The 23,088-nt window shown below is 38.2% G+C and overlaps 3 protein-coding genes across 7 annotated transcripts; 1 reads left to right on the top strand and 2 right to left on the bottom strand.

Annotated features, from left to right (window-relative positions):
• Positions 1-4,424: 4,424 nt before the first annotated feature.
• Positions 4,425-10,931, bottom strand: LOC104587187 (Transducin/WD40 repeat-like superfamily protein). 4 transcript variants are annotated; one of them, XR_016085630.1, is made up of 4 exons: positions 10,652-10,930; positions 8,223-10,105; positions 4,574-4,683; positions 4,425-4,467 (listed from the first exon to the last, which is right to left on the bottom strand). XR_016085630.1 is itself a non-coding variant. In XM_010244685.3 (3 exons), exons 2-3 carry the CDS (start codon positions 10,004-10,006, stop codon positions 4,677-4,679), a joined length of 1,791 nt encoding a protein of 596 aa, XP_010242987.1. In that variant the 5' UTR covers positions 10,007-10,105; positions 10,652-10,931; the 3' UTR covers positions 4,425-4,676. The 4 variants fall into 4 exon arrangements, 3 of the variants coding, with proteins under 3 accessions (XP_010242987.1, XP_010242988.1, XP_010242990.1); XM_010244685.3 differs by having other exon boundaries at positions 4,425-4,683; positions 10,652-10,931; XM_010244686.3 differs by having other exon boundaries at positions 4,425-4,683; positions 10,571-10,905.
• A 424-nt stretch (positions 10,932-11,355) lies between these two features.
• PDE329 (calcium homeostasis regulator) lies at positions 11,356-15,169 on the top strand. Its single transcript, XM_010244689.3, has 3 exons — positions 11,356-11,844; positions 12,255-12,419; positions 14,564-15,169. The coding sequence occupies exons 1-3, from the start codon at positions 11,419-11,421 to the stop codon at positions 14,888-14,890; spliced, it is 918 nt and encodes a 305-aa protein (XP_010242991.1). The 5' UTR covers positions 11,356-11,418; the 3' UTR covers positions 14,891-15,169.
• A 976-nt stretch (positions 15,170-16,145) lies between these two features.
• Positions 16,146-19,070, bottom strand: LOC104587189 (protein CORTICAL MICROTUBULE DISORDERING 4-like). Of its 2 annotated transcripts, XM_010244691.3 has the most exons (5): positions 18,928-19,070; positions 17,645-18,439; positions 17,275-17,469; positions 17,089-17,180; positions 16,146-16,971 (listed from the first exon to the last, which is right to left on the bottom strand). In XM_010244691.3, the coding sequence occupies exons 2-5, from the start codon at positions 18,425-18,427 to the stop codon at positions 16,260-16,262; spliced, it is 1,782 nt and encodes a 593-aa protein (XP_010242993.1). In that variant the 5' UTR covers positions 18,428-18,439; positions 18,928-19,070; the 3' UTR covers positions 16,146-16,259. The 2 variants fall into 2 exon arrangements, with proteins under 2 accessions (XP_010242993.1, XP_010242992.1); XM_010244690.3 differs by having other exon boundaries at positions 17,645-19,070.
• Between the last annotated feature and the right edge of the window lie 4,018 nt (positions 19,071-23,088).

The following is a 23,088-nucleotide window of genomic DNA, read 5'->3' as shown; positions in this document are numbered from 1 at the left end:
TTCAAATTTTAAGAATTATAATAATTAATAATTAGAATATTTATATTATATATATATATTATTTTTCTATAATTTTATTATATATATATATATATTAAATATCAAATATATATATGAGCCGGCTCGCGAGCTAAGCTCTAGTAGGCTCGAGCTCGGCTCATTTAATAATTGAGCCACTAAATTGGGCTCGAGCTCAAGTTCGATTGAAACTGAGCCGAGCCGATCTTGAGCAGCTTGTGAAAAGCTCGGCTTGCTACCACCCCTAGTCACTTCTATGTTTTTGGAACCAAAACCTACCTCATGAAGGTTGGTTTCAATGTAGGGGTGCAAATGGATCGGGTTTTGATCCTATCATATTTTGTTGGATCCAAATCTCCCTCCTATTTGGATCTTCAGATCATATCGGAATTGGATCCCTCACCCCCACCCCCTATCCAATCCGAGAATATCTGATATGATATATATGTTATTTATTTACTTATATAAATATATATAACATATACATGCTATTTGTCTATTTATAAATATTTTACTTATATTGTATTTTTGTAATTTTGTTATATTAATTTTTTATAGAAAACATGTATATATATGATGAAAATAGTTGAAAAGATACTTGTAATTTTTGTTTTATTTTATTAATTATTATATTTTATTTTTCTTTTAATAATCTATTAACTTTTAAGAAATTTAAATCGAATTGGATTATATCTGAAATTTGACTTCTTCATCAGATTCGAATTTGAATCCATACATATGAGATTTGATTTGATCTTCGGATTGACTCTTAATAGTGTTGAATTTGATTCAGATATATCTAATTCAAACTCGATTTGATCCGTTTGCATCCCTGTTCTAGGGTTAGCTCTGGCCTTGGCGGTTCCAAGGTATACCCGCAAAATTTGTTCTTTCTTTACTCCCCCCTTAAAGAAAAATGAAGCATGTTCTTTACAAACTTGATTTTCAATAAAGATAAAATATAGTTTAAAACTTTATAATGTTTATTGATTAAATTGAGTAATTTAATATGAAGATTATCAATAACATATTAATATATAGTTTAAAACTTATAATTATAATTTAAATTTTGTAAATATTACCTTTGCATTATTTATCATACACATTCAAATATCAAAATGAAAACAAATAATCAAATCACTTAAGTAACTCAATGGTCAAGTGAGATCATGGACTTTGTAACTATAAGTGCTTAGATTCAAATTTTCACATCCACAAAAGTATTTTGGGGTTTACAATTAGACGACATCTCAACACCACGTAAGCAGACCTCGGGAGCGCCTCGGAGACCTCGCACCTACCCTGATGACCTCGGCACCACTTCAACAAACTGAACTGCAAACGACCCGATAAAACTTTAGGTCGGCATAAAATGCGACCTGCTTCCACCAACCTAGCCTGAGTTTAGCTAGTGACCTGCCTGACGTGCTAGGCAACCTCCTCATTCAATAGATTATCATCTCCGACTTCCCTGGGATCACGATGCCACATCGAAAGAGCCGGTTATCACCCCACCCACTTCGAACGGGACTGGATAGACACTACCTGCTTACGCGGAGTCCATCTTTGGGCATGAAACCACATCCGAACCAAACGGGCCGAAGATCTCAGACGCATTTCATGAGCCTCACGATAGCTAGCCTATATAAAAGCATCCCCATTCACAAAAAAGGTACGTGCGATTTATCTTTCACAGTTCACTAGCTCTCTAGTTCATTCGCTTTTACCTCTCCCAAAGCTCTTCGCTGACTTAAGCACCGAAGTGCCCACCCTTGGGTAAAGCAGCCTAGATGCTCTGATTATCACTTTCTTGCGACTCGACCTGGCAACCTACTCAATCCGACATCCGAGATGTCAGCCAGCAGGGAGCACCAAGTCACGCACCATCAAAAAGCAAGAGAGTTTATTATCTAAACATATAAATAATTGATATTCTTTCATTAAATTGACAAAAAGAAAAAGAAATATTCTTTCTCTTAATCTGAATTAAAAGAGGGTATAATCCATTAAAAGCTATATCAACTACTTTGAGAGAGAGAGAGAGAGAGAGACCACCACCCATATGAGTTTGAAAATTTTAGGGTAGATTTTGAAAATTTGAAAAAAAAAAAGAATGAAATGTAAAAGAGTCACAAGGTATTTTAAGTCTTTTACCCTTAGTTTATCTAAAATAGCACCCACAAGTAATCCAAATAAACAATAATATATATTAATATATTATGTTCAACTATAATAAAAAACAATAATATTCAAAATTAGTATTTTATAAAAGGTTAATGAAATGATTATTCTATCAAATCAACCAATTCACATTTACATCGAAAAATGTTTTTTACTTTCAACTGATTTATAGAAATAAAACACTAATAATAGAATAATTATTTTAATAATTTCAATTTATGAATCTACATATGATGTGTATCTTAGAAAAATTAACATATAAGGTATTTTTAAGTTAAGATAATATATTTTTATAAATTATTAATTTATATTTTAATTTATATTAAATACCAACATATTTATTATTTACAAAAATAAAAATATTACTTAGCAAACATTTGAGAATTTAATATTAAGTCAACCTTTTTGTTAGTATAAAAATGTAAAACTAAATAGACAATAATTAATTTAGTAATTAAAGTATAATAGCTGCATATGATTTATATATTGGGTCTTCCACATTCTTACAAGTCTAATGTTTGTTTTAGGTTGATTATATATTTTTGCAGTTATTAGTTGACAACATAACTTAAATAAGTAATAACATAATAATAATTTAATGCATGTAGTAATTCTGTCTTGGATTCTTAATTAATGCCTACACTTCATTTGTGGCTATTTCAACTTTTAGATTCAATGTTTATTAATGTATTTGCAGGATTTATAAGAGTTTCCCTTATGTATGCAATTGTATCCATACACTTCCACTATGTCAATGTATTTTCAAACATATCCTTATCTGTATTCAGATTCAAGTTTACTGATACTTTAAATATTGCTTGATAAACTAACTGGAACAAAAAGAGATTGTTCGTTTCTTAAGCCCAGTTAGGAAAGAGTACAAATATAAGATTTTGCACCCTACATATTTGTATCTCTACTCTTTCCAGACAGAGCCTAATATGTGCACATCTAGAGAGAGGGGAAGCAAGTGGCAGATTGGCTAGCAAAAGCAGGTCATGTAGGGGTGCCAATTGGACTGGATTTGGCCCAATCCGATCCAGTCCAATGTAAGTCCATTTCAAATGGACCAGGTCCAATCCAATTCAATAAATATTTTGAACCATTCCAATTTAATATCTGGATCTAACAATCTGTTCAAATTTGTTTCAATTTAGATTAATTCTAATCCAGACCTGGTCCATTGACACCTATATTTCTATTTTCTATCAATGAACAGAATATTAACTTAATCCAACCTGATGATGCGCTATCTTCTCCCAATCCAATATAAATTCATTAAGGATGGACCAGGTCCAATCCTATTCAATAAATACTTTGAATCATTAAGTTTGAATTAATCCAATTCAATTTATCTTATTGGTCCGTCCAATCTGTCCAAATTAATAATGGTTTGGATGGATTCGAATCCAAAACCGGTCCATTGACACCCCTAGTCACGATAGATCAGCTTCTTTTCTAAATCCGATCTATTGGGATCAAAGATCAAACTTATATTGCTGTATTTATGGGATTGAGTTGTCACCCGGCATGTTTTTTGGGCTCGATTTCCATTTGCCCCGACATCTTAATTCTCCATGTTTTGAGGAATCCTCCGGCATTGAAAAATGCACCTAAACTTGTGGTATTAATAATTTCAATTCTTCCTCCAATCTCTCAGTGGTTTTCCCTTTTACGAAAACAAAAGGCAAAAATAAAAATAAATAAATAAAAAAAATAAACACCCTTCAGGCTTCATAAATAATGATTGTAAAAACTAAAAAGTAAAACCTTCACCCTGAAAATCCCAACGATATAATTTTTCTCTCCGTTAACAGGCAATTGCCTACAAATGGCAGCAAAACTCCAGCATTTCTTGCACGCAATGGCCTTCCTACCCTGTATCTCGTGCTCGCCAGCCCAGCATTTTGCTGTCACCAAGCAAAGTAATGACCTGAACGTGGTTGATAGTTAAAAGTTAAACCCCATATATCCTTCTATTTTGTTGTCAAGCATTCTGCTGTTAAAAAAACATGAATTCTTTTTGTTTTGTCCGCAATACTCCTCCGCTCTGGCATGACCACAGGAATTGAACACCGGTTTGGGGCCTTTTTCAGGGAGTATTCCCCCCATTATATGACCGGCAATCTTGTCCTGGGCTATGTAGATGTTTATATTGCTAAAATAGGCATCCACCAACCCTTTCATGGTCATCAAACAACCAATCTTTAAGTACTCCTAACGGCTTACACTGGACACTGGTGAATTTCATTGCATTATGCTGGAATGCTGTCCACACAAAAAAGACAGATGGAAAATTGCAGATGATCAAGTAATAATGGACTATAAAAACTTGGAAGAGATAGTTATAAATCATGTTACAAGAAACAAGTACATAGGAGCAATGGTTCCAAATCCACGTCTTTCTTGTTCCCCTATCCCCAAGCGGAGAACTGCACCAGATTTCCAGGATTTCAAAGTGCACAGCGCAAGAAATGCTAATCCCTGTAAGTCGGATTGAAAAAAGGAATTAGTATCCAATGATAATCAAAGAAGAACCATACAGATTCCACATGCAGAAACAAAATAACACCTTCAACAATCAACAAGGACATATTTACTCTCACATGGGAGGGCATAAAAGCAAAGCAAAGAAAAAATGGAGAAGCCGAATCCTCTCTAGTTTGGATATCATTAAGGTAGGTGGTGAACAGCATCAGTTTACTTACTGTTAATGGGTTATAAGCAAAGCCATGGGTAGACAACACTTACAAATCGTGGTCCTCTCTGCTGCTAAGAAGGTTGTAGTGAGAGCTTTGAAAATGATGAAATGGTTGGGTACAAGTGTACAACTATTCTAGGTAAATTATATTTAACATAATCTGTGGCAATAGTAAAGAGAATTTTATTTAAACATATCAAAAGACATAAATTAACAATGGATATGGCATTAAACAGAAGGGATTGGTGAAACATAAACTCCAGAAAGTATAACTTGAGGCCATGCACAAATAAAGCAAAGATACCATGGAGAAAGAAATCAGTCTTCTTCCAATATAGTTGGCCAGTGGTTCATTTATGTCTTTTAATAGTTATTTCTGGCCTTTTGGCATCTTAGAATAGAGGGAGTCATCATATAGATTCAAATTAATTTAAGAGTCCTAACAAAGATTTAATTTTTTTTTGAAGTTCAAATGAAATCATTACCTTTTTTTTTCTTTTAGCCCGCTTTTCTTTTTTCTTTCTTTTTTGAAAAAAGTAAAAAATATTTGCATGGTTTTATTATCATTCTATAGGTGATTGAGCTATCCATCCAACCAGACCAAGATATTGTAAATCAGACGTGTTAAAGTTATAACTATCTTACCAATAAAGTGTGTCTCTGACAGAATTTGGGCCTTTCAATTTCTCTGGGTCAATTTTAGAATTGTCTGATTTGTTTAATCCAAAATAAGATGAGTGACATATTATTAAAGTGATCTTAGGAGTTAGAGTCTGTATTTGAGTGTCCTTATGGATTTACCAATGGGTTTGTCTTAGTTATGAAGCAGTTAGAAGTTGTTTTGGGTAAGTCTTTTAGTCTAAATTGGAATATGCAAAGGGAGATCTGAGCCCTTATGTTGGATCTATGAATAGATTCATTGTAATTGGAATTTTAGGGTTGAAATGGTCAACTGGAAAGCTTCTTTTGAAGTTACCTACATGTAAGTGTGTAATCTCCTTCTTTCTCTCTTTTTAACCTCTTTATCTCTGAAGGTGCATTCCCCATTCTTTATCTGCCGTGTTCACCCGATGGGACTACTCTATTCAGAAAAAATACAGCATTACATGTTAGCCCCTGGACCTGGGATTCTCCATAACAACCCAACCCCGTTAATTCCATCTTGCAGATCTGGATATCCATCCGTTAGTCCCATCTCTATTCAGAAAAAATACAGCATTACATGTTAGCCCCTGGACCTGGGATTCTCCATAACAACCCAACCCCGTTAATCTTGCAAATCTGGATATCCATCCAACTGGGAAATTCAGGCTATTTACTAGATGTTTGGCCTCTCCAATTAGTAATCTTAAAGATCAGGGTCCTTCTGGTCTTGATTTGAACCAACTTAACACAACTTGACAGTCACCTTCCACAATGAGGTCATGCCAACACATAGATTGTGCTAACTTCAGGCATTGGAGCAATGCAAGAAAATCAGTCCTGAGGAATAAACTCTCACCTGCAGGATCTTACTACTTCAATTGCTGCCAAAAGCAATATCTAAACCCCAGGATAATTTTGTAGCAAATAATAAAGTGAAAAAGTGGGTAGCAATAATCATAAACACTACATAACAAGGACATAGGATTGTGTGGAGACTCATGTCATCTGCTATTTATTACATTAGCTCTAGAAATCTCAAACTTGCTATCAGAGTAAAGTCCATGCACATTATGATTTCTCACCAGAAGATACGAAGTTTAGAATTGGACACAAACTAACACGTATTTACAGATATTCAGTTGTCATGTTCTGAAACATTCCCACTTCCTTCAAGGCTGGCAAGGGGAAAATGAGAGTGGAAGACTAGAATCAAAGTTTTCCCACCTCTGTGGGGGTCACAATCTCCAACTTGGCTTTTGATTCTAAGTCCATCCTTGACTTCTTTAGAGCTTATGGCTATCACCTAAATTTAGATAGGATGAACTAATGTTATTCTTTTACTAGAACATCTCAAATATCCTTCAAGACTAAGGAAGAAAGAAGAAATAGAGAGCCAAATGTGGTGGGATGATAGGCAATGGTGTACAAATATTCCCATGGTAGATTTGTAGCATTGAGCATTAACTGATCAACTTTAGGACCCATCATAAATACATACTTGTTCCTCAGTGTTCCATATGCTAAAATCAACTGGAAGTTCATTCAGGATAAGCAATATCTAACAGTCACTAGACATCCCTTGGAATTAACAAAACAGGAAGATTATATAATTATATGAGACATTCTTAGAAACATCAATTAGAGAATGCCACAAAGACAGGACAGTAACCAACTCAAAATGTCCTAGATAACTAATCTCAATGTATTTGTATTATTATTGTTATTATTTATCAGTGTGGGAAAGATGTTCCAAGAAACTTATAGGCACTTTGGCTTCTCAAGGCAAGTGTATGCAAAGACTTGTTCTGTTACCAGAACTAACATATATTTTAATTCAAATCAACAAAGATGTTGGTCTACTAAATTGTTGCATATTTAAATTGTAACACAGGCAAGTATATTTGAGACCTGAAGATGTTTTTACTTGTCATATATGTGTTTCTCATCTCCATTCCCTCTTCCCTGCTGGACTAAATCATCGTTTCCCAGTATAAGTATTTTATTATATTATTAGTGCTAAATAAGGTTATAGCATAACTAAGATATAAACAAAGAAGGATTTTATGCACAAATTATACACTTAAAATATTGCTGTTTAACTGGCATATAGGCACCAACTGCCTAGAATTTAAAGCAAGGGTTAGTGTCTTAGCTGGGCAAGTTGAACTGCTATGTGATGCTTTAACTACACTGCATTTGATATTAAATACTATTTCAATATCAAATTCTAATCAAGACAGTAAAAGAGTAGCTGGTGGATATGGTGAAAAAAGGCACCTGATCTATGCCAGTTGAAATATTACTGGAAAATGTCTCAAAAAGTTCTAGATTAATTTATATCAAACTTCTTTCGGAACATAAAAAAGTGCTAACCCAACATATAAAAATGTTCAAATACTAGTATGTTTCACTCATTGTACTTCAGATCAGATCCTATATGCAAATCAACTTGAGAAGACATAGTTGCTGAAAATGAGCTTGAAATTTGAAACCATAACTTTGAAATGGTTAAGAGTTTAGCACATCAAATTTCTGCTCAAATTCCATAGATGCAGGATAGATACAATCATTTGAATACTAAGTGTGCAAGTTACTATCGAAGATAATAAAAAAGAAAGAAATTAACTCATCTAAACTGTACGAAGATTTTATATCAATTTGAAGAAGATAGTATTACCAATACTTAATCATGCCATCCCAGCCACAAGTTGCGACTTTGCTCTGTTCCAGTGGATGCCACTCGCACCCAATGCATACACCCTCATGACACTTCAGGGTTCTAAAAACTTTGCAGCTTTTCCAGTCCCAAAACCAGCACTTTCCCTCACCATCTCCTGACATAACAAACCTTCCATCTGGTGAAAAATTGACCTGGCAAGCATATCCTGCAACTATATGCCCTGCAAATCTCTTCTTCTTATTGAGCTGAAACCTCTCCCTTGTGCTGTAAATAAGAATTTGATTGTCCAAACTCTGGGCTGCAAGCCAATTTGAATTGGGATGGAGTGCAATTGATGGCATAGAATGCATGTGAGGCTCACTGATGTACTTTATAACAACAGGAATCCCAAATTCCCACACACGAAGGGACTTGTCATCACTCGATGTGACAAACCTTCTATTGTTGTCTACAAATGTGATGGTATTTACTGCACCCAAATGCTGATCATACTCTTGTGTGATTTGTCCAGTGTTCATATCCCACTGAACAATCTTCTTATCACTCATTCCCGCAAGTAGGATGTTCTGCTTATCATCATCTGGGTTGAGCTTAACAACATAAGGGATCTTCCCAGTAGAGAATGTTGATATTACCTTCCCAGTCTCCGTATCCCAGTACTTGATATTCTTATCATATCCAGCACTCAAAAACTTGGTCCCATCATTAGAAAATGAGATGTCTCGAACAGCTTTTGAATGACCCATGTAAGTCCGCATACACTTGCCTGAATTGAAAACATCCCAGATCTTGACTTTTGTGTCCATTCCTGCAGAAAGGAGCAGATTCCCATGCTTTGGAAAGAACCGAATTGCTGATACACCCTTAGTGTGACCACTCCATGTGTGAACCCACCTTTTTGGTATATAACAATGATCATTTGTTGCCTTAACGTCTTTTGGAGGGGCAATCCATGACCTACCCTGATAATCCCGTTCTTCTTTCCCATGAAAAGTGCTTTTATCTGTTACTACTTCAGTCTTATCTCCACCACCACCTCTCTCTTTCTCAGCCTTTTTCTCAGCATACTCCTCTGCATACTTCTTCTGCTCTTCTGTCAATTCTGTCTGCAACCCTTCCTTCTTCCCTGCCCATGGGCTCTTCCTGTTTTTTCTCAGCCACTCTTCTGATGCTGGATTTTCTACCTCAGACACATCCACATCCACATCATCACTCGAAGGATCATTCTCCTCATGCTCCGTTACTTCTTTCTTTTTCTCAAGCTTTCGCTTTTTCTGCTCATGTTGTGGAATATTGTAAACAGAAACACCATTATTCTTCTGCAATGCATCCAAATCACCAATATAATTATTCCCAGCTGAAGCAGAGGGATCAGCAGCATAACCATACTTGTGGAAGGTATTGTATTGCTCATCAAAAATAAAAGGCTCTATTGCTGCATTTTCCACAAACCCTAGCTTGTGATTCCGCATGCCCTGAGCGATACCATCCTTTGCATAGGGGTGTGCAGGGCCATAGATTGGTGCCCAGAGTTGGTCATATGTAGGGTTGAAGGCTACAGCATGCTGTGCAGGATCAATTGGTTTGTGAAGGGCTCTATTTCTGTCAGCAACAGTTAGGGCAAGCATGGTGTCATCAACCTTTGGAGCTGAGCTTTTTGATGGTAGAGGTATTCGAGGAGGAGATGAATCTGGGGAGGAAGGAGTGGAGGATGTTGAAGTAGGCTTCTGTTCTTCGTCTTCACCATCACTCTTATCTGTGTAGCTTTGCAGTAGATCCATGGATGCTTCAAAGGGTAAATTACAGGTTAAGGAGAGAGAAGCCCCCTTGAGTTACTCTGTGTAACAGGTGAACTAGGATTGATTCTTATTCCATATGAGCTGAAAGATAATACCAATATCAAGCGTTAGGTTTGCTCAAAAGATAAAAGATACAATACAAATATAGCTAACGAATGCTTGACAAAAAAAAAAAAACAATTTTCAGCTTTACAGATATTGTGTCTATCAAAATCAACCAGTAGTTAATGCAAATGAAAAATCCATGCCAGAAGGATGTAGATAAAGAACCTAGATACGTCTATCCAGTTTACTTTCTGTTTTCAATAACTGAAAGGAGCATAGTGCACCAAAAGAAGACACAAGCAGTCAATTCCAGATTCCTCCGCAGCACAATGATGGGAAAAATTTTTTTTCTATTGAATTAATCAGAGAGAATTAACAGAAACCCAAGGAGCCGTGAAGAGAGAGGGAGAGAGAAAGGATGAAGAAAAAAAATGAAAAAAATTCAAGTTTCTTTACTTGAAAATTAACTTAAAGCCCTACTTTGTCCATCAAACCAAATACCTAAATCAACATTAAAAACCCAGCAGCCAACACATCATACACCCATCCGCGGAGAGGGAGAGAGAGAGAGAGAGAGCTTACGGACAACTGTTCATCGGAGGTGAGGATGGCCGCAGGCCCGCAGTAGACGTTAGGGTTTGTTGGCTCAATGATGTTTGGGCTCGGGCGCACAGCTTTTGACATCCAGAATCGCGGCTACTGATTACCGCCCTCCACGTATGATTTTGTTTTTGAAAAACAGAAGTAACCGCCTCGGACTCGGAGGTTTACTTTACGACGCCCACGCCGATACCTGCCTTGGCCTCACGTCCGGACCACCATCGAAAACTTTGCTCCATTTATTTTCCTCTGTCCAACATGAGTATTGTATTGTATGTATCTGACTATCTAAAATCTGTATGACACTATCTCCTCTCCACTTGCAGCTGGCAGTAAACTACTTTAGTAATCACGATCTATGGAGATGATGTATGGAAGGAGAGGAACATCACGTTCATCCGTCAAACTGTGCTGGCCCACTTACAACATATGGGATTTGAACCATTGGATCTAATGGGCCCATAGTTCAAAGCAAAATCTTATGATGGGGACATGAGATCATTTCTGATTCATCTGAATCCTCCATCTTGTAAAGTGAAGCCGCATACCATTCGATCAACTTTCTAAAACCGTTCAAAAGATCAGACGGTAGGAATCGTTTGTTGCTGTATATCTCTATCCCGATCACATTTCAGAGTGGAGCACACACATGATATACATTGTACATTGTACAAAGATTACACATATATAATGGAGAGGTCAGGATTTAACGGGAACCAGATTAGATTTCCAGCTCTCCTCTCACAGCCATGGCGGGTGTGACATCCGCTGCTACTGCTACTACATCTTCTCTCCACGCCAATCCTCACACCCAGATCCATGCTAACCTACGCCATCACTCCACCATCAACTCTAAATCCTCGTGGACCCCTTTTTCACATTTCCGGCACATTTATAAGAACCCGACGGAATCCAACAGATCTTACGGAGTAGCAAATGGCAATGGAGTCTTATCTGTTAGGGCTTACATGGAAAATAGAAACTCTGTGTCTAACTTCGCTAACAAGGTTGTTGGTGCTCTTCCTGTTATTGGCCTCGTTGCGAGGATTTTAAGCGATGAAGGAGGCGTCGGGGGAGATATTATCGATTTCGCCGAATTCCGACGGAGGGTGGGGAAGAAATGTGGAATAACGGATTCAAGAGCTTTCTATGACTTTCAAGATCGGCGAGGCCGGGTAACAGAAATTAGATTCTATTCCAATTTTCATGGTTTCGGGTGATTAAATTGTGTGGGAAAGTTCATATTTCTTTTTTGAGTATTTGTGATTATATTTTCTTAGTTATAGCGAATAAATTATTTGGGATTTATGGAATTTTTATTTTATTTAGTTTTTGTGGTTCCGTTATTATGTCATTTCTATTGGCTTCTTCAAGATTTATATTATGAATTGTACTCGCAAAAAGAAAAAAAAAAAAGATATATTTATGAATTTATCTGCATCTAAGTTCTACGAGTCTCCCTAAATTAGTTTCCTCATTTAAATAATTGTAGGATAATTGTAGGACCAACCCCCCCCCCCCCCCCCCCCCAAAAAAAAAAAGGAATTTTGTTATGTCTAAATTCAGTTATTGTTTTTATTGGTAGGCAGGGGATCCTTTGTACGTTCTATTATGCTGTTGGTTGGCTGCAGTAGGTGCAGGGTTGCTAAAATCAGAGGAAATTCTGCAGGGGGTTGCAAGGCTTCGCATTTCGAATGATATTGAATTTGAAGAGGAAAACTTTCTTGCTATTATGAGAGAAGCAAAAGAGGTTGGTGGCTCTCATCATTTTCTATGTAAAGATTACTATTTCCAATTTATAGTGTTTTGATATGTAAATTCATTGGAAGTTGGCGTTGTCGCTTTATGTATGTGATTAACAAGTACAAATTTATTCTGATAGGGAGGACTTATATTTGTTTCTCTGGTAGAAAGCAAGAAAGATTTTGTTATGATTACCCTACTTTTAGTTGCTTAAATTATATGGAGACCTAATTTTATGTTGATAGTCCACACCAAAAAATGATAAAATTAAATTGATGCAGTGATCTTTCTGAAGTTCCCTTCTTGATACCTGAATTAATAATGAGAATATAAATTATAAGTTTTTTGCAGCTTATTCAGCAGGAATTCCGTAGCTTCAAGTTTGGGGCTTTCCAAAAGGAGGATGTATAAAAAAAATGAAAGCCCTCTGGGGATCCAACCAAGTTTGCTGCCGTATAAATTCTATCTATGGACACCTGATTTTGCTAGGTAGTGCGACTGTATTGAATTCTCTGGGGATCCAACTAAGTGAAGCTCACAGTGAGGAAATCAGGTCTCTTGTCTCAACTAAGACTCAGCCTCCAAGAACCGCCCTCCCCTCCATTGAATTCAGCCACCTGATAGAGTTAATGGAGTCTTCTTGAACAGAGAATGAATGAAACCCATAGTAGTGCAAGAAGCTCTGCTTTGAATGAAGAATCCACCCCTAACAGACCACTAAAGGCCCATATAAACTCACCCAGGTTCGATAAGAAGACACCGCCGATGCCAGCAGGTCCAGGATTTACCATTGCATTGCCATCAAATCTGAGAACCAGTCAGTAGCTGGCAGTATTCTAACAGAGCTTAGCGCGGGGGGGGGGGGAGGGGGGTAGGTAGAAATATTCCTGCTGAAGAAGATGACTGTGATTCCAAGTTGTGATAGTCTCTACTTTTGTTTTCAAGTACTCTGAGGTTCCTTTCCTCCCATAATCCCCAAATGATTGTGTGTGAGGGAAGATACCCATTCTGATAGTTTTAGTTCTTGGCAACCTGTCATTAGAATATCTAACAGAAGAAGGTTGTCCGCAAAACTTTCATGCTCATGGAAGGACATCAAACATGTATGTAAGCATATTTCTGTGTGCTTTCTGTTTTTTTTTGTAAAATATTTAAATTAACTAACAGAAGGATATTGTCCACAAAACTTTCATGCTTATGGAAGGGCATCAATCTTGTATGTAAGCATATATGTGCACGTGCCCTCTGTTTTTCATAAAAGGTTCAAATTAACTAGAAATAGTAGGAAAAACATGAGTATCATGTATTACCATATATGAGAACCAAGCCAATGTAAATATACAAATACAACAAAAATTTGAAGAGAACCTTGCATAATTTCCATTTTTCCATGTTTCACTGGCAAAGAGTCAAAGGGAAGTCCAGGTTATTCCACTAAATGCAATAAAAGACAGTACAAAACAGCTTACCTCTGATAATGACTTTAACAAGGTTGCAAATATGTGAATTGTCCATTGTTGAATGAGATCCTTGGCTTGTTGAATTTGGAAAATATGCAGTTTCTTCATATATTACGGCAAATATTCCAGGGCAATTAGTGCATACAATGATACAATTTGCAATATGAAAAAAAAAACACTTATAATAAGCTGATCTTTACAAAGTGGTATATGAATAGCATACAATTAATACTTGACAACATAAAATGTATCATCAGTTATGTTCTGTGTAAGTGCTATAATATCTGATACTGTGTGCAACATGCACAAAATTCATATAATGGGGAGTCCTTGGTTAAAAAGATGATTTTAGTAAAATCTACATCTTCCATGAATGTCCTTCACCCGGCCTTTGAGTCATGAATGCAACATTGTGAATGTTTTTGTTCTAAAATTGGTAGTAGATAAATGATTCTTAAACTCTAAATCAGTTGAGATGACAAACAATTCCATCTTGATGAAGGAATAAAGAAGAGTGTACCCTTGGTATAGGACTTTGCCAGAGAATAGTTGTACCCCTCCCCCACCCCAAAAATAAACAAATAAATAAATAGAACTTGGTATTTGATACTTGTTTTGCCTTTTTTTCATTTCGGTGCATTTTGCCTTTATTTTGCACTACACACTTGACAAAAGCAATGTTTAAATGCAGAAACGAGCAAAGCTGAAGGCTGGAGCTCCTGTTATCCCTATGGAGATTCGAGTGGAAAAAGCTCTTGAAGCTATTTATGTCTGTTGCTTTGGTAGGGACCCCATAGAAGAAGAAGATGAGAGATTACTTTCCATCATGCTAAATGCAGTTTTCCCCTCTGTTGGGAAATCTGAGATAGATAGGATTGTCAAAGCTAAGGCAAAGAAAGTAGCTGAAGGTGGTGAAAATGAATATTTTCCAGAGCCAAAGACATTATCAAAACAAGCTGTGGAACTACAAATGAAGGACCTCCAATTCTTGAAACAGAACAAGGACACTAGAAGTTGATCCCTTTCTCTTTTTTGTATCTTGTAAAGTAAACCACTTTTGGCTTGTTAATCCCGAAAAAAAGTCATACAAGTTGTTGGTAATCTTCTTGTACCCATTAAGTAGCAATTAATAGTAAATCTCCTATTAGTTGAACACCATTCCAGGGTTTTTTTTTAGCTAAGGTAGAGTGTATTAGTGTAAGTCCACTGCACTTTTTATGTGCAAATGGATTGAGAGTGGCGAAATGTATCTGGAGCTTTGATTCAATGTACTACTGTAATTCCCCCTTTGTCTCAACACCAAAAGTAAAGAGAAACACCATTTCGATTTTTCAAGGCACACAATCTGTACATAAATATGAAGGTAGTGAATTACTTTCCGACTAAATACTTATACCATATTTTTCAAGGCTTGGACCATGAACTACAGAGAGGTTCCTTAATAGTAAAATTTTGTCTCTGAAATATATGTTTTGAAATTATGAAGTTCATTCATTTATTCCCACAATCTGTACATAAATATATTAAGGTATTTTTCCATATATACAAGGTGTCAGAAGAAGGGTAAAACGAACTTTTGAAAAGCTTCAAATGTCATTTTTAGCATTCTGTTTAATTGAAGCTATGTTAGTGGAGGTGGGGAATTAAGTAATTAACCCTAAACCATTGAGCGTTCTTTTTTTCGGATTTTGAGAGGGAGGAAAGTTGGTCAATGGGATTCTAAGAAACCCATGTTCTTTTTTTCAGATTTATGTAAGTGATACCGATCTCCTAGGTGGATAAATAATTATCCCACCTAGGGGGAAAGTTGTCAACACTTGAATGGGACAAAAATGTCCCTTTTAATAATGGATTTTTATGGCTAAAATGGTTGTCTTATTTACATGGGTAAATGCACTTATACATTTAATAACGGATTTTTATTGCAAATGCCATCTGCATTTCTCTTGCAAATGCCATCATCATCAAGAGATGCTGCATTAGGTTGCTGGAAGGTTTGGGAGAATTTGCATGCCCTCCAATATGATCAGAAACACCCGTATGAATCAATTTTTATCTTTATATACATGTTATTCTCCATGTATTTTTTTTTTCTTCTCACTGGGATATGTGCGGTTTATAAAATGTCTAACTGCATTTCATCGCTGTTCGCTTGGTCTCCACATTAATCTGAAAAAAGAACACGAGTGGAAAAGTTTCCACCACCTACCCGATACCCAGGAAAATAAATCTTCCCTTGTCCCCACATAAATCTGAAAAAAAAAAACATGGGCTTTTTGGTCAATGGGAATCAAACTTCATTTTCAGGAAGAAATATAATGAATGTAGTAATAATAAATCTTATACAAGTTTACATCACTCCGTTTAGATCCTAAACATAACTTCCCTCAAGGATTCTTCACCTTGATCCTTAATTTCCTGGCTATTTGTGCTGCCCTAGGATGAACTGGTCTCTTAGATCTATCACACTGTTCCACCTCCACCCAGTTGATAACCTTGAGTATGAGAGATTGTGGGACTTTCCGACTATCACCCTCTGTCATTCTTCCTCTTGGTTTCTTCATACCTGTCTCCAAGGCTTTTTCTAAGAAGTCCATAAACCAGTTTCCAGCTTCATTCTCAATCTTCTTACCCATTTTGATTGTATTGTTGATGGTGCTAGAGCTCGGCTTCTTGTTTTCATCGTTGTCAGAGGCAGTTTCAATGGGTGCTCTGCCGTTGAGGTTGAAAACCCCTTTTCTTTCAGAAGAAGGTTTTTGGCTTAGATTCAATCTAAGGTGCTTTCCCATGTCCTTCAAATCATCCCTATCTGGGATGGCTGCAACTGATTTGTATAATGCCAATCTTCTCTTGGATGACTTCTGGTCTGTTGAGTTGTGTTCTATTTCATGTAAGACGGAATTTTCTTCAGCTTGCTTCTTTAATGCATCTCTCTTGTCATGGTTTGGAGTTTGTGCCAATTCGCTACTTGTTGTAGCTGCTTGAATGGTTTCCATATCGCTTACTGCTTGTGTAATCTGCTGATGGAACTCCAGAAACTGATCAAAACAGGAAGCAGGCTCATCCGGTTTTGCTGATTTAATCAAGTCTGAAAATGTCCTGCAGAACCAAAACCAAACTAACGATCTCAATTTGCTTGGTAAATCCAACTGACCACTAATCATTTACGAAAAGGAAAAACACAGACATGCAGACCGGGGGGGGGGGTCTTTGTACCTGAGAGACCGAACTACAGTTTCAATTGCAGAAGCATCTCTTAATGCTTGAAGAGCTATTTTCTGAGCTGTTTCCCTTTGTTGTACAGCTTCCTGTTACCGGCAAATGTGAAGTTATGGAACTTGATAAAATAAATATTATAATTAATGGAAATAAAGAATGTTTCATACTATCACTATCATTTACCTTCCCAAGCATACTAAGCTTCCCGGGTAGAGACATGGGTGGACTGATATTGTTCTTTGAGTCCGGATTGTCGCACTGAAATTTTGGTTGAAAAATTGCATTGTAACTTGAAGAGTTCTGTACATCCCCAGACTGATTTGAGGTCCCTATTCTAATGTTTCTTAATCTGGGTGGTGGAGTTGAACTCCTCTTTTCCTACAATAAAATCAAGTAGAAAATATATTCAGCTTTCCTTCAAAACAAGCTGAGAAAATGCAAACTTTTATATAATCCATCAGGTACTGTGGCAAGAACAGAAGTGTTCCTGTAAACAATATTCAGGTTGTTTTGCAAGAAGTAAAGAGATGGAGAAGAGGAAAGATGTACCTACAGTTGAATTAAAGGGACTTCTGGGGATCTTCGGCTCCAGTTCACAAATGCTCTTGCTCCTTGGAAGTTTTGATGCAGAGGAAGGGGCAATACAGCTCTTCCTAACTCTGGCAGGGCTTTCCCCCTTTGAATCCACCATTTTAGACAAAAGCCCACCCACAGAAGATCTGAAAACAACTCCTGAGTTTCCTTCTTTCTCCATTCTCCCTTTGATTAATGGAGAAATCAAAATGTTAGTACTCTTCTTCGTTGAACTAGGCCTCTCTTTTAGTGGTGTATTCTGATCTAAATCTAAAGGAATTGGCTTCACTGGCAAAGGGGAAGAAACAACATCTGTTCCATTCTGCTCTACTCCCCAAGAACCTCTTCTGTGAGCAAGAAGCTTCTGCGAACATGAAGTTCTCTCTCTGCTGTCTTTGAGACCAATTAGTGGTTCAGGTGTTCCCACTAATGGGTGTCGACCAGGAAGAAGCTTTGCGCCTTTGATTATAGGAACAGGCGACCCTGGCTCTAATTTATCCACATATATGAACTGCCCAAGCTGCATTTTATTGCTGAGGACAAGATCATCTTGTTCAAAGGGCAGGCTGACATAGATCGAATGGGAAGAATCAGATACCTTTATATAGAAACCGTGTTTGGGCAAGAGGTTTTTTTCATCGAGATCTGCAGGTACGATGTCTGTCACCTGCAGAAGTGAGCTTCTGTGCTCACTGGTGGCTTTCGTCCCTGTATTCATGCCATTAAGTAGCTTCAATAGAATTCCTGGTGCCAACGTGGCCATGAACTTCGAGTTCTGCACAAACAGATTTAAGGTGCTTGGAAGTTTATCAGTCACAAAAGTACCAAACAGAGCTGGAATCAAATAAGCAGAAAATTCACAGCATGAAAGATCGGAAACAAAAGACCAAATTTTGGGCCATCGAAGTGGGTAATTGTCAAGATTCGAACTGAACCACGGGATAGCTAGGAAGGAAATAAGAATCAATAAAGATTACTAATCGGAAAAAGAGAAGGTGAATGCATTTTGAGTATCGACTGAAAGAAATTAAGAACAGGGAAACTCTAGTGGAACAGATTCTCTCGGTAAAAGAAAAAGGCCCAGAAATTTCTTGATGCTGCAATTTCCAATCAATACAACATTGAGAGGAATCCAAATAGGAAATTCGCCAGAAACGATCAAGAAATTCTGTCTCTTTTTCCAATCCACCTCTGCCCTCTGGCGCAAGGAATAAGCAAGAAGAGATTGGAACCGTATTCTCTCAACTCATATGATTCACACACCTCAAGATTGTCGAAATCTCTTAATTCTCGATCTTAGACGGGAATCCGCGCATGGCAAAGAGGAAGCAGTCTCAGGTCAGGTGATGGAGAAAGACGAGTTATCTTCTTCTCCGGTTCTCCCACCGTATAGCCTGTTAACGGTCAGTAAGGAGTCTTGAGAGCTAACTTTTAAAATTTGGACTTTGGAACGTTAGGGCAACGGTAATATTTCGCTGGCCGCTGGACGCCTGGACCCTCGGCGTGACTCATGATGACTTTGAATCGATGGAAGGACCGAAACACTGGACTCTTTTTACCTAATGACGAACATATCCATCGGACATTAATACCGTCTTCATTCTTGAAGGGCGAATTCGTCATTTAAATGATGCTAGACCGTGAACGTATGTATCTTACTAAAAATACCATGAACGTACATTTTTCCTAATTTGGGCGGGCTTGGGTTGAGCAAATGTTAAGGCCCAGGCCTTTTCCGGCCCACCGTTGTGTAAACTAAATTATTCAAATTTGCTATTCAACATTTCAACTTGCGTCTAAGGCGATTCTATGCTTTATATTTTTATCTAATTTTAATAGTAAAAAAGAGGATTAATTTGAATCACATTCAATAAAGCGTTCGTGAGCGTTTATTGAATAAATGTTGTTACGTAAGCGCCACTTCAGCATTTCCTCATTATAAGGACTTGCAACAATAGATTTTGATTTATGCAAGTGCCTACTGTTGGGGGAATCCTGATCCCATACTTTTTTTTCTCTCTGTAATGATAATCATCACAAAAGACCATTTTTCCAACCTTTTTTTTTCATTTCCTATCTATTTCAATATCAACATTTTCTTAATTTGATTTGGGCTGCCATTCCTTTGTTTTTTAAGTTTTGTTTTGCTATTTTCCTTTGTTTTCAAGTTTGGACATTCAATTTTTTTTTAAGAATTAAAATCGCAAATTGAATCCTTTCTTGCATTTGTTTTTTTAAGGAATTGGAATCGATACTAATGTTTATAGAGGTAGATTCAATCGCAAATTGAATCCTACCTCTAGTAATCAAATGTTCTATTCATTTTCTCTACCCGCACCCTATCCACAATACATTGCAGTATGCACTTCTCACAATACAAGATACGGATATGCTTGGGTGATGGTTGAGCTGGCCAAGGATGCCATGTGGCAATCTCCACAGCCGGCCCCCCTCTCAAGCCACGTCGACGCCACACATAATGGAAGAGCATGACTAAGAAAGAGTGTCCTATACAGGCAAGGAAGCGACAGGGAAGAGGAAACCTCCTAAAGACCTCAATGGATGCCATCATCTTGACAACCCCGGAAGTCCTATATATCTAGGACACGAACGCCCAAATATAAATAGGTATTCCCCGCTCAAGGTAAGAGACCTTTGGGAACTACACTCTTTGAATACCTCTTTGCACTACCTCTTCAGTCGGATCAACGTATTTCAACCTGCTTGGCTCGACCACATCCTTCTCGGACCAACTGGCTTGAGCGCCAGAGTACCTACCCGGGGAACAACTCCTCGGGCCTTTGACCTTTCTCCTGGTTGCAGATCATGGTGTGGGGCTTCGTCCTTCCACCTCGACCTCGTCCAATTGGCAAGACTATTTGATTGTGCCTTCGGTTTGGAACACCTCAGATCGGATAGCATCAGATTGGCGTTGTTCGTGGGAATGTACAAAAAGTCATTTCCCAAACCCCTCTCCATGCACTAAAAGCAATCATGCCTAAGAACACATCCAACCACTCTAGAGCTCATTCCCCATCTCGGGGGTCCCACTCACTCTGCAGATCCCCACCTCGAGAACCCCTGCATCATGAGTAGTTGACCTTGCACAGTTCCAAGCCATGCAGCAAAAGGTCGACCATATCCTAGCCATGATGGAGACGTTGGGGCAATTGGCGCATGCCCCAATCTACTCTCCCTGCCGCGTAGGAGCCTACTATAGTCGATCTTCGCACCAAGGACCCCAAAAGGCACCATGCAGACAAGCATAGTGCCCAATCTGACTGTGAACGAATGCAACCATCCAGAATGTCTGACTCCCAGCCCAACCTTGCACGCATGACGACTGTAGAAGATCCACTTGGGTACTGGCAAAAGAACGGCTCGGCCTACGTTTGCAACAGCCTCCGATCTCGATAGCCAAATACAGCTCAGTCTGAGATTAGACTACGATCCTGAAAGGGGAAAAATCCGCAAACGTGGTCCCAACTGATAGAGATGCTGAAATCAGAGAACTAAGAAAGCGATTGGATGAATTGGAATGCAACCAAGTGGATAAAAGCGAAGCTCCTCCGATGGCCCAACCATCAGAGCAACACTACAACTAAGGGGTGAGCGTTATTCAATTAAAACTGAATTACCAAACCGAAAATTTTGGTTTTGGTTTTTGGGTATTTCAGTTTTCAGATTTAGAAATTCGGTTAATCAAAAAAGCCGAATTAACAAAAATTCATTATATAATATATGATATGCTATATATTTATATATTAATATATTATATATAATGTATTATAATGAAATTAAATTTCATAATATATATTATAGGTTATAATATATAATATTGTGTATATATACGTATTAATTAATTAAATTTAGTTTTTAACTGAAATAACCGAAAGTTGAACCAAAAATTTTGGTTCGGTTTTCATTTTTTATTTTAGTTTTAAAAACTTTGATTTATTCAATTCGTTTTTTAACCGAATAAACCGAATGCTCACACCTACTACAACTAGCCCACAAAGGAACCCGTCTTCGTCTAGGAAATCGTTGAAAAGCTTCCCCAGTCAGCTGAAGACCCCTACAGTTTGAGAAGTACAATGGAGCCTTGGGCCCCAATGATCACATTGAGGGGTTCAAGGCGATAATGATTCTACACATCTCCTTCGAGGTCCTCATGTGCAAGGTCTTCGTTGCCACCCTCAACGGAGTCACCGAAACCTAGTACGCCTCCCTTTCGTCGCGATCCATATCCTCCTGGCGCAGTTCACTGTCAACCAAAGGCATTAGAAGACGTCAACCAGCCTAATGCAAGTGTGAGAGAGGAAAGGAGAGACCTTGAAGGAATACTTGGCAAGGTTCAACATCGGGGCCCTTCAAGTCCGAACTCTAGACCAATCAGTAGCTATGGAAGCCATCATAAGTGGGCTATGCTCCTCAATGTTCAACTTCTCGCTACAAAAGAACCCTCCACCCAACTTGATCGCGCTCATGAAACATGCACAGAAGTACATGAACGACAAGAAAGCCCAGGCGCTACAAAGGAGCGAAGAAGACCAACATGATAGGAAGCAAAAGGACCATGATGAGCGCAGATCGGACAGAGACAACAAGAGACAGAGCCACCAACGTACAAAAACTTTACTCCCTTGAGCATGCCATAGGCCAAAATATTGATGTAGATCCACAACCATAGCTCCATCAGGTGCCCTAGAAAGATGAAGTACTATAACAAAAGGAATCGAGACAAGTACTGCAATTTCCATCAAGACCACAACCACGAGACTGAGAGCTGCCATGATGTATGCCACCACTTGGAGGACCTCATCCGACACTGGTACCTTGGCGAGTTCATTGACATCAAGGAGCACAAGCCAAAGGGATAAGAGTGCCACACTGACACACAACTAGCCCGATCTCCACCAGTCGGAGCCATCGCTGTCATCTCAGGCAGGATGACCTCCGGATGAGAGAGTAGCTCGGCCCGCAAGGCCTATGCCAGATTGCATCAAGTTGAAGATAGGGAACCAAAGAGATAGAGGCAGGATGCCCCCATCACATTCTCTGTAGACAATCTTAGGGGAGTTCAAACACCGCACGACGACGCCCTCGTGATAACCGCAGAGATCGCTAATTTTGAGGTTTGATGCATATTGGTGGACATAGGGAGCTCAACCGACATCCTCTTTGAAGAAACCTACGAACAGCTCGGCATCGGGAAGGACCGTTTGACATCAATCAACACCCCCTGGTGGGATTCTCCAGGGACTCATTGATACCCCAAGGGGAAATCACTCTGCCACTACTAATAGGTGACGATCTCATCACCACCACAACGACGACAAACTTCATTGTCGTTCGCGTCTTGCCCCCCTAAAACACCATCCTCGACTGACCTATGTTGAACTCTCTACGAGCCTCAGTTTGCAC

This window comes from Nelumbo nucifera, chromosome 4 (genome assembly GCF_055504915.1).
Source record: "Nelumbo nucifera cultivar China Antique chromosome 4, China Antique-T2T, whole genome shotgun sequence".
NCBI classification, from domain to species: Eukaryota; Viridiplantae; Streptophyta; class Magnoliopsida; order Proteales; family Nelumbonaceae; genus Nelumbo; species Nelumbo nucifera.
The sequence above is the reverse complement of the archived record's forward strand: the minus strand, read 5'-3'. Positions and strand labels throughout refer to the sequence as shown.

What these genes read in the sequence shown, in the direction of transcription:
- PDE329 (XM_010244689.3), top strand. Translation starts at nt 11,419, where the DNA reads ATGGCGGGTGTGACATCCGCTGCTACTGCTACTACATCTTCTCTCCAC. An exon ending in TTCAAGATCGGCGAGGCCGG is followed by an intron (nt 11,845 to 12,254) that starts GTAACAGAAATT and finishes TTTTATTGGTAG; the next exon opens with GCAGGGGATCCTTTGTACGT. An exon ending in TTATGAGAGAAGCAAAAGAG is followed by an intron (nt 12,420 to 14,563) that starts GTTGGTGGCTCT and finishes GTTTAAATGCAG; the next exon opens with AAACGAGCAAAGCTGAAGGC.
- LOC104587187 (XM_010244685.3), bottom strand. Translation starts at nt 10,006, where the DNA reads ATGGATCTACTGCAAAGCTACACAGATAAGAGTGATGGTGAAGACGAA.
- LOC104587189 (XM_010244690.3), bottom strand. Translation starts at nt 18,427, where the DNA reads ATGGCCACGTTGGCACCAGGAATTCTATTGAAGCTACTTAATGGCATG. An exon ending in AGCTTAGTATGCTTGGGAAG is followed by an intron (nt 17,181 to 17,274) that starts GTAAATGATAGT and finishes TGCCGGTAACAG; the next exon opens with GAAGCTGTACAACAAAGGGA. An exon ending in ACTGTAGTTCGGTCTCTCAG is followed by an intron (nt 16,972 to 17,088) that starts GTACAAAGACCC and finishes TTGGTTCTGCAG; the next exon opens with GACATTTTCAGACTTGATTA.